Raw genomic sequence first — 11,005 nt, 5'->3', positions numbered from 1 at the left:
CGTGTATTTTCAAATTCTAGCGCACTCGAGCTGGTTTCTCCAAAATTACCTACCCCACCTTTAATTAGCATTATGCAGAAAATAGTTTTTGAAATGGTTTGACCAATATGTACACTTTGAGTGGTTTTTGAGGGTGTTGGATCAGTTTCTGATCATCATCTTGGCCATATTTGTACTCCTGGTGGGCTGATTTTGATGGACTTTGGTTCGATTTTTAAGTTTTAGGGGACTCAAAACTGCAATTTTTTATTTTTCTATTAATGTCAGAATTTGTTTCAGCATCCTCAATAACATCAAAAACCACACCAGAATTGTCTTATTTCTAACATAAAACTGCAACATATCCGGCTTCACACTGCTTGCAAGGAGACTCATTTGTAATTTGTTCAAAGAACCAGCACACGCTTATCTGTTTTCTCGCTTTTTGGCCGTTTACTCTCTGAGTCAGTCAGAGCAGCACATTCTGCTGCATGATGAACATTCTTAAGTGGCTGGAAGCAACAGAGGTCATACAAACATCCACTGAAGGAGATGAATAATAACCTGTCTTCAGAAACGTTTAAATAACAAATGAGGGTGTCCAAAACTCGAGTGTGACACAACCTCTGGATAAGCTTTTCAGCAGCTCTTAAACGTTCTGTTGCTCAATATGAGATAAGATTAAATGTATGCTTCAACTGTTAGATATATTGTAGTGTCAAATTATCATATTCAGATCATGGCTGGTGTGCAAGAAGTACTTTAACCCCATTAAAAGAAGCTTTACGTAATGTAAAACACATCATTTCAAGTAAAAGTTGTGCAATCATTATCATAGTAAAAGTACATAACTGTTATTAGCAATATCTGCTCAATACATCAAAAGTAAAAGTACATGTTTTGCAGAAAAATGATCAAAGGCTGACCTAAGATATCATACTTGCTTCAATTCTCAAGCAGCTTTTTAGTGTTGCCTTCTAAAGGGTCACAGTGAACTGTTTGAGATGATTAATGAGGCAGGACAAAAACAGATCCTCTGCTTCACTAATCTGTGTTTTATCACATTTTATTCTCTAATCGTTGCTTTTCTTGTGAAATATTAAATCACTTTCTTCTTGTAGATCTCAAACAGTTACGAAACCATGTACATTGTTGACAGGGGGTCCCAAGAAAGGGGTCCAAGACAACAATGTTGCGAACGAATGGTTTATGTTTTATTTTAAAGGTTTATCATACAGTTCTTAGTGTAATCTGTAAAGTAACAAGTAAATATCACTAGAAACATTAAATAACATGGGAATAGAAGAACCTTTCATTCCCAAGGATCAGAACAGCACATTGGAATTGTTCAAAGTAAATTAAAGAACTATCTTTTTAATTTGGCATTTTATTTAGGGTGGTTTTTGTCACTGTTCATGTTTTATTGTTTTATGGTTCTTTGAATATTTACTCATTGTTATTTGTATGTATCTTGTCTTGCTCTGTAAAGTACTTGGGGCTGCATCTAGCATGAAAGGTGCTGCTATATAAATCAAATGTATTATTATTTAATAATGAATAGTTGAGTAAAGTGAGTTTCTTTCCACCACAGTTGTTGACCACTTACAGTAACACTGGTCTTACCCTAAGAGAGTTTGTAGGTAAAAGCATGTTTCCATTTCAATAACTGACCTAAATCTATTTAAAAGGCTTACAGATGATTTACTAGAAATCCCAACACAAACACACACTGTCATGTGGAGATGTCATTTACCTCTCTGGCTCCAGACTGTACGTTACAGGCCAACAGGTCATACTGCCAGCAGGCCACTTCCCTGCTGCTGACCAAGCGCTTTGCCTTCTGATCCCAACCTTTCCTCGGGTGACCAATTATGGAGAAACTCAGTCTTACCGTCTCCTCGCTGCAGTAAAGGGATATTCAGGAACTCAACGCCTCTGCCCTGCTGTAGCCATAAAAGCTGATACCGAAGCAGAGCAGGTATCAGGTCATGTTTAGACGTTTTGAAGCTTTACTTTTATAGATTCTCCCACTGGCCTCCCCTTGAAGGAAAACTTAGAGGAGTGCCTTAACCTCCTTCAAGACTATAAAGGAGATAACCTCTATATTATCCAGTGGTGACCTTAAATGATCCATGGAACTATGATGTATATCACAATGCTGTAGGGCAGGGGTGTCAAACTCAATTTCATCACGGGCCACATTCGCATTATGGTTGCACTCAAAGGGCCGGTTGTAACTTTAAGACTATATAAAAATACATATATCAATATCTCAATATTTAATATTGATAAAATAATGTATTATATGACATCATTGCCTCTGCATTGGATTATTATAGGATAGGGTAATAACTTCATAATTAACTAGGTCTGAAAGCAGAAGTCTAGGGCAAATAATTGCAAGTCTCTTCAGTGAGAATGTCACAAAATGATTTAAAAAGAAAAGCCAAATCACCAAAAAAAAGTGACATTTTGAAAAAAAAGTCAAATCTGAGAAAAAAGTCAAATTTGAGATGCATTGTGCTCCATGTATGGGCAATGTGTTTCTGTAAATCGCCATGTAACCGTATAACAAACATGATATTCTTTGCAAGCTCTTGTGGGGCCACATAAAATGAAGTCGCGGGCCAGATTTGGCCCCCGGGCCTTGAGTTTGACACCCCTGCTGTAGGGCATCGGGTTAAGTTGTGCTCAAATACCATTTTTGTTTCAACATTCTCTATTGGCACTAGATGTTGCCTCTGAAATCGACACCCTTTTAAACAGAACCTCTGCTCAATGGCTTAATAACACCTTGGTATACAATATCTCTCTTTTTTCCTGGAAATTCACACAAATTAAAACACTCATCACTTCATAAAAAACACATTGTTATCTTTTCAATCCGGATTTATTTAGCCATTAATTGTGTCAACAAGTGAACAAATGCAGATATGTATTTCTATCGTAATCCCTGTTAATGGCAAATTCATGATTTGAGGAAGTGTGAGTAGTGATTTGGAAAGGCAGGCATTTGTAAAAAAAAGGAAAATAAAATGTGTGGAAAGTACAAGATTATAACGCTAGTCCTCTGTCGCCCTCCGCTGGTTAGAATATGTCCCTTCAGTCTGCACTCATATCTTGTGCTTGTATCTAAGTAAAAGTAGAAGTACTAGAGTATAAGAAAACTCAGTTACAAGTCAAAGTCCTGCAATCAAAATGTTACTCAATTAAAAGTATTAGTATCAAAATATACCTAAAGTACCAAAAGTAAAAGTAGTCATTGTGCAGATTCTGATTGGTCCATTTCAGAATAATATATATGATATGTTTTATAATTATTGATGCATTAAAGTGTTCTCAAAGCTGGTAAAGGTGCAGCTAGTTTGAATGACTTTGTATACTGCAGGGTAGCTTGTGAATTTACTCCAGGTGGAACTAAAGTCTGATTTAACACTTGATTATATTTCACATCATTAATCCAAATCTGCAAAGTTACTAAAGGTATTACATAAATGTAGTGGAGTAATAGTACACGATTTACCTCTGAACTGTAGTGGAGTAGAAGTACTGTGTAGTGTAAATACTCAAGTAAATCCCTCAAAATTGTACTTAAGTACAGCAATTGAGTAAATGTACTTAGTTACTTTACACTGCACTTAGTCCAGATAGGCGTTCACATCCCAGGGCTGCTGTGATAATATAAACCTCTCATCTGGTTGGAACTGACTCCATGTGAAAGAGATGCCCGGCTGGTTCCAGCACTGAATCACAGGGAGGTGGGCTCTGAGGGTCTCAGCTGCTAAAGGCAGGGTTGTCCTTGAGTCAGTGTGATGCTGGACCAGTGGACAAGCCAATCTGTCTCTGTGGAGAATATCTAGTGGAGTCTTGTCAGCCATGGTTTGGGCCATCGTGTTATTAGACTGATGGAAGAATGAGGGTGGGACTGAGATGGATGTCATATGTTCAGAATTTCTCACACCTGTAAATCAGATAAAAAAAGGAATTACATAATGTGTTTTAGGAGTTCACTTAAGAGCTTATGAGTGTTTTTACTCCTAGGGTTAGAGTATTTTTCCAAAAGTAAAATTTGGTGTGCTTCCAAAGAACTATAGATATTATACCAATAAGTCACTCCTCTAACTCCCCATTACCTTCGACGTGGACAATCATTTTAGAATCTAGACAATCAAACCACAGAGCTAACTGAACACATTGATTTGCTCAAAATAGATTATTGTTGATTATTACCTGTTTCTGTTGGGAAGAGGTAGCCATTTTGCAATTTCCTGGCAACTGTGTTGTATGTAGGGCAGACATCTGAGTTTTCACAATAGATTCTTGATGCTTCCGTTGCCTTGAAATTGACACAAATACAATTCAAATGAATATCCACATTAAAAGAAACCAAACTGACTCGCATTCGTCACACTACTACACTAGACCCCTAAACACTTAAAATGTTTCTCTATAGCATTAAATATCCATGAAAAAATAAGCGTTATTCATATTAAAAAAGCAACATTAGGGATTGTTTGGTAAGAATTTCAACAACTCATCTAAATAGCTTAATAATCAGTTTGATGAGATTTGATTGACAGTGAAACAGCACACCAGCTGGTGTCAGATTCTGATTAAAATGTCGTTCAATCCTGATTGGTGGATGGAAATCCGTGAAAAACAAAGGTAAAAGCTGATTCAGAAGGAAACATTTTGAGGTTTGTCTCACAAAGTGTTCATTAGCACTGTACCTGTGGAGATGTGAAGCTGTGTGGCAGTGTTGGATTCACAGGGACAACGTCGCTTTGCTTCTGTAGATCTGCAGGAGAAATTTATTCTGTCAAATAATGTCCTATTATGCAAAATCTTTCGAGGACTTTTCATTAACAGACACACACTCTTACTCTGTGCGGCACATCTGTGTTTGGCCTCCCTCCTCCATTTGGCCCTTCTGTTTGAAAACCAGACCTTCAAGAGACAAAATATGATCAGATAAATGTTTAAATCTCTATGAGAATTTCAATGATTTAAAAATAAGACTCTACCTTGATTATATCCTCAGGGAGTTTGATTTGGGAGGACAGTTTCTCTCTCATGTACATGTCTGCATACTGGCTGTGAGAGAACTCTGATCCAGGGGATAGAAACGTGTTTTAAAGTGAGCTTCTCTTAATGGAAAGACGCAGTGTTGTGTGTTTGAGATTTAAAGTCACCTTGCTCTAGAGCCGTGCTCTGCTCCGGGGTGAAGGTGGTTCGGTTCCTCTGCTGAACACCTTTAGGCTTCTGGTCACTGCTGCATACGGCCTCAAACATCTTTCTCTCGTTCACCTCTTCTTGAATCAGAGAATCTAAATCTGTAGATGTACACATTTTGTTAGATTAAAAGAAAATACCTATAACAAATGGCTATTTATGTAGAAAATCAACAGGCTTGGTTTACATTTTTGGCTTTAGTTCTGTCATCATATGACTGGTTGACAGAGGTAGAAAAAGTACTCAGATTGTGGAATTAAGTTAAACTACCGAAGACCAGGAATACTCTGTTACAAGTAAAAGTCCTGCATTAAAATCTTACTCAAGTAAAAGTACAAAACTTTTGGCATAAAATATACCTAAAGTACCAAAAGTGAAAAAAAGAAGTTATATTCCATTATGGCCCATATCAGATTTAAAATATGACATAGTTGTATTCTAATTATTAATGCATTAATTTTGCACTTGGTAAAGATGGGGATTATTTAAATTACTTGATATAATGCTGGGTAGTTTAACCTATAATAATACATAATGATTGGTGGGTTTCTAATCTGTAATATAAATCCATACCTGCAAAGTAGCTAGTAACTTCATTTGTAGAAATAAATGTAGTGGAGTAAAAATTAAAAAATGCATCCAAAATGGAGTCAAGTCAAAGTAAAAAGTAGCATAACTCAAGTGAAGTAAAATACTTCAAAATTGAACTTCAGTACAGTATTTGAGTAAATGTTAGTTACATTCCACAACTGCTTGTGTATAATGATAATCAGCTGGAGATAATCAGCTGTTCCTTTTTTCATTTATTCCAGTGATTTACCATCCTCAGTCCTGATGCGGGCATTGGTCTCCATGCACATCGGTCCATGGTCCAAGTGAATCTTCCTTAAAATTCGATTTATAGACGACACCTTGCGGAACACAGAGAGTAGAAAGCAGCATGTCAAATGCTTGAACAGTTTCGGTCTTATGACAACATAAACTTGTCACTTACGCTGGGAACTTTGGAGGCTTTGCATATTCGTGCTGATGAGAGTCGTTTCCGTATTTCCCAGGCAAATATGGTTGGATTTTCCCTTTTGCACTGGATGATCGTGGTGATGACCCCGGGAGTGAGGAGGCGAGGCCGGCTTCCCCCGATGGTTTTCGGCTGCAGAAGTCCAGTGCGCTGGTAGCGGCTCAGGATTTTACTGACGCACCCGTTGGAAACCTGAAATACGCATTGGGATAATTTATTAGAATATATTATAAAGTGACAGAGGTGTGCGAAATACTCAGATCTTGTAGCCTACTTAAGTAAAAGTAGAAGTAGCCTACCAGATTTAAGTTAAAAGTCCTGCAATGTTACTCAAGTAAGAAGTATTGGCATAATCAGAAACAGGTTTATTGCCAATAGGTTAACACACGACAAGGAATTTGCCTTGTCCTATATGCTGCATACATAAACACAGTTAAAGAAGATAAAACAATTATAATAAAAAAAAACTATTTTACGTTAAGATATTGAAAAGTATTTACATGGAATCTGGAACCAGGAAGTTCAAGTAGCCTATATCATTATGCAGATTGGTCCATTTCAGGATAATATATTATGATATGTTTTATAATTATTGATCATTAAAGTGTTCTCAAAGCGGGTAAAGGTGCAGCTAGTTTGAATGACTTTGTATACTGCAGGGTAGCTTGTGAATTTACTCCAGGTGGAACTAAAGTCTGATTTAAGAGTTGATTATATTTCACATCATTCATCCAAATCTGCAGAGTAACTAAAGGTATTAAATAAATGCAGTGGAGTAAAAGTACACCATTTACCTCTGAATTTAGGCCTAGTCAAGAAGAAGCACCAAGTAGCAAACCATTGACTCAAGTACAGTGCTTGAGTAAATTGAGTTGTAAAGTGATTATTGTATTTCCTAGATCTTACATGTGAGAATATTAAACCATCAAAACGCCTAAACCACCTTTTCACACTGAAATCTGAATAAATGGGGTTACTGGTGCAGAACAGTTTCCCGTACCCGCAGGATCCTGGAGATCTGGCTCGGCCGGACTCCCTCCGAGGCCAGCTCGATCATTTTCCTCCTTTTGGACTCCGGAAGAGGTCTGCCGTTGAGAAACATCCCTCCGAGCTGGTTTACACTTCCACCACCTTGTTATAACACAACATATGCTATTTAAATCTGTTTTACAAAGTGATTTCAATTGCTTAACCACTCTGGGAAAATAACAAACTTCAATTACATCTAGGCTAATAAATTGTACATCTGGACTGTGTCCAATGCGCCACAAAGCCTCATCACATGGTTTGAGTCTTATAATCTAATTACAGCCTTAAAGTGCAGTATAATGGAATCATAAAACTAACCTTTATTTGGCAGGTCGTTGGCCCCGCACATCTCAGCTGGCTCCGAGGCTTGATGGTGAAGTTGCTGATAAAAACAAATGCACTGCTTCCAAAAACACCTTTATGATATAAAAATGGCACAACCAAACAAAATGTCGCTTGTAGAGAAAATGAAATGTCCAGGTAGCTCCGCGCATCTCTGATAAATGACAATGAGAGGATCACGCCCTTCAGCAGACATTTATAGACCTGCCGACCTGCATGACGTGCTACCTGAAATGCAGAGGTGGAAGTACACAGATCGTGTACTTAAGAAAAAGTAGAAGTACCAGAGTGTATACTCCATTCAAAGTAAGTCCTGCATTCAAAATGCTGCTCAAGTAAAAGTACAAAAGTATTAGCGTCAACATATACTTCTCTAAAGAGTGCCAAGAGTAAAAGTAGTCATTCTGCAGATTGGTCCATTTCAGAATAATATATATGATATGTTTTATAATGATTGATCATTAAAGTGTTCTCAAAGCTGGTAAAGGTGCAGCTAGTTTGAATGACTTTGTATACTGCAGGGTAGCTTGTGAATTTACTCCAGGTGGAACTAAAGTCTGATTTAACACTTGATTATATTTCACATCATTAATCCAAATATGAAAAGTAACTAAAGGTATTAAATAAATGTAGTGGAGTAAAAGTACACGATTTACCTCTGAGTTGTAGTGGGGAAATACAAATAGGAAAAATTTGAGAAAAGTCCCTCAACATTTTACTTAATACTTGAGTAAATCAACTTAGTTATTTTTACACCACTGCTGAAATGTCAATATTGCCTTTAAGCGAAAGTTTATATTATTTAGCAAAATGGGCTTTTACGTGTGTTGGCCTTGTAGGTCTTTAAGACATTTCTCTTCAAGACATTTCTTTCAGGGATATTCAAAAACAAGAGTCTATGTGATTCAAGCATCAGAGGAAGGATTGAGTGATGGACATTAAATATTCTGGAACATTCCTCCAAAGAAGGAAGCTTACATTTTACGTCGATCTAGTTAGTATGCACATACAAAAGTAATAAAGTATTGTACAAATAATAAAAAATATCTGAGTTACGGCTCCATAAACTAGATTCACTTCTAGGATGTTATTAAAAAAAATACCACCATCTTTGCACCGTCTTGTTTGGGGCAATATCATTTTATTCGTGAGAACAGTGAACTGGATAAAGGTTGCATTTCTTGCTCCGCATTATAAGCGCATATATCCACTTATCCGTCTAAATCGTGATTTGATTCAAAAGGTCTGTGTACTGCTGTTACTACAGGGTTAACATACTAATATAGATTTTGTCATCCAGATTGGTCTACTTTTGCGCAATGGCTGCACACAATCTCAATCAGACAAATCCATTGTCAGTGCAACACAAATCAGTGTTTAACTTTCTGAATCGGTGCATGTTTTACAATTACATTTAAGTTACAAGTGCCATCTTTCAAAGCAGCTAAAATATCAACACTATATGCTTCCCATCCTTTAGTGACTTTAACACTTGTGGTCACGTGACTCGAGCATTCTTTCCCAGCCTAAGTGGCTCAGATTAAAAGGATCTCTGGTGTCCTTTCATAAAACAAACATTTGGAAATCTGCGCCAATGACGACTGCCATATGGTAAAGTGCTTTTGATAAATCATAAATCCATCACCCAGACTCTCTTTATTACATTTTCTTTTAAAACGTGAACAAATAGACTCGTATGTGGGCGCAAGAAGAGGGCCAATTGGGGGACCTCGTTTATCCAGAAGAGGGAGGCTAAAATAACCCTCACAGATGTTCCTTGGGCAGCCAGCAGATAAAAATGCGTTGTAAACGTTTCGAAGGGAAATATTTGACGAGCAAATATTAGCCCATGCGAAAAACCCACACGAGGCTCGTCTTTTGGCCTGTTTAATGACTAATTGAATATCATTAGTTGGGTCCACACAGATCGAAGTGCCACCGAAATAAAGCCTGAGATTTTAAAATGCCATATGGCCCAAATTATACATTAACCATGGGTTAGAGGACAATAATACTCTCTGTGTACAATCAGCAGGTTAGATAGAGGACATCCATTTTGGACACCATCATCTCCTTGCCAACCGAGACAATGGAAAAACAAAGCGAGCCTTTTTATTTATTAGCACGGAGTTAATGAGGTCATTGATTTATATTACTTTATAGCTCGTACAGTGTGTGCCAAACGACGATGATTAAAGTACTTAGGTTGTGTTGTTAAGACATTACCTAATATTCGTGGTGCGTAAATTCGAATCTGGGCTCGCCAATAGAGGGAGCGGGAGTTTATAAGTCTGAATCGTGCCAAAAAAAGGGTTTGTATTTTACTACGATATTTGAGGTGTTTTTGGCTTGCATAAAACACCTATGTCGTTGCTTTACTGCGCCTTGAAGCGTTCAGAAATGTGGGTTATTCATCCGCGTAAAAAGGTTTCCAAAACCTCTCCAGTGCGCACTAAGGTGTAGTTTGCGCAACGGAGCTGCCTCCCTGGTCGATTCTCTACAAAGTTTCTTCATACTTTTATGAGCTTTGGTATCTTCCATTTGGATTTTTACTCGAGTTAATGCTTTTTTATTCTGTAAAAGCAGACGCTTGCGTAAATCATTTATCTGCATCCTACAATTTATAGAGGTGCCAAGTGCAGATTGCAGGAGTGGGCTTACACGCAAAAATAGTTTTAACTCGGTTTAGTATACAGAAAAATGACAGATTTTGTGTTAACTTTGCGCACAAAACGATCACGCGTATGGGATGTTAATAACTAAATTACCTAAAAGCTTTCACTGTTATCTTGTATCCTCTTCTTGGTAAAAGTGCAGAGAAGCGAATAGCGTGCTGCAAAGACAATGAAGCTATACCTGAAGAACACATTGGCAATCTTAAACAGTGTACTGAATTAAATCTTTATTAAAATAGGCTACATGTATTTATTTCATGAAAATGTAACTCTGGGAGCCTCTATTTATCACTCTGATATAGGAGGAATAAACAACAAATATACAAGTAAATAAGTCATTATTTCTATAATCTGATACCAACTCATTGTATATTTATTACTGATCATGTTTTTCCCCCCCTCAGGTCATATCACAATGCTAATTTCGGTCCTGAAACAACTGAACTAAGTGAGTAAACAAATAACAGTTTGACAATGTTTAGTTAAACATATTTATTTACATCTAAGCTACTATAAAATAGGTTGCAACAATTTAAATTGATTAGATATTTAGTTAAATATAGGAATAGAGCGATATGAAAATTACAGAACAAAAATCCTTCTTATACATGCTATATTTCCTGGTGCTTCTCACATTGCTAGCTGATATAATGCAGTTCTCTTATACTGTGGCCTCAAACCAACTACATACCAACGGGTCATTTTGGACCATGCCGAGCATTCTGTCTCT

General features: G+C 37.1%; 1 protein-coding gene across 2 annotated transcripts; it reads right to left on the bottom strand.

The window, feature by feature from the left end:
- Positions 1-3,489: 3,489 nt before the first annotated feature.
- LOC117537325 (paired box protein Pax-4-like) lies at positions 3,490-7,714 on the bottom strand. 2 transcript variants are annotated; one of them, XM_034202510.1, is made up of 10 exons: positions 7,577-7,714; positions 7,230-7,360; positions 6,206-6,421; positions 6,032-6,122; positions 5,172-5,312; positions 5,004-5,086; positions 4,857-4,926; positions 4,710-4,777; positions 4,210-4,315; positions 3,490-3,940 (listed from the first exon to the last, which is right to left on the bottom strand). In XM_034202510.1, exons 1-10 carry the CDS (start codon positions 7,605-7,607, stop codon positions 3,618-3,620), a joined length of 1,260 nt encoding a protein of 419 aa, XP_034058401.1. In that variant the 5' UTR covers positions 7,608-7,714; the 3' UTR covers positions 3,490-3,617. The 2 variants fall into 2 exon arrangements, with proteins under 2 accessions (XP_034058401.1, XP_034058402.1); XM_034202511.1 differs by having other exon boundaries at positions 4,863-4,926.
- Positions 7,715-11,005: the final 3,291 nt, after the last annotated feature.

This window comes from Gymnodraco acuticeps, unplaced genomic scaffold (assembly GCF_902827175.1).
Source record: "Gymnodraco acuticeps unplaced genomic scaffold, fGymAcu1.1, whole genome shotgun sequence".
Lineage (NCBI taxonomy): Eukaryota > Metazoa > Chordata > Actinopteri > Perciformes > Bathydraconidae > Gymnodraco > Gymnodraco acuticeps.
Note: the sequence above shows the minus strand (reverse complement) of the source record. Positions and strands in the feature narration are given on the sequence as shown.

Bases quoted from the DNA above. Each gene is read 5' to 3' on its own strand.
- LOC117537325 (XM_034202510.1), bottom strand. From the start codon at position 7,607: ATGTGCGGGGCCAACGACCTGCCAAATAAAG. The intron at 7,361-7,576 runs GTTAGTTTTATG...TGTTATAACAAG, and splicing joins CAACGACCTGCCAAATAAAG to GTGGTGGAAGTGTAAACCAG. The intron at 6,123-6,205 runs GTAAGTGACAAG...GTGTTCCGCAAG, and splicing joins AAGCCTCCAAAGTTCCCAGC to GTGTCGTCTATAAATCGAAT.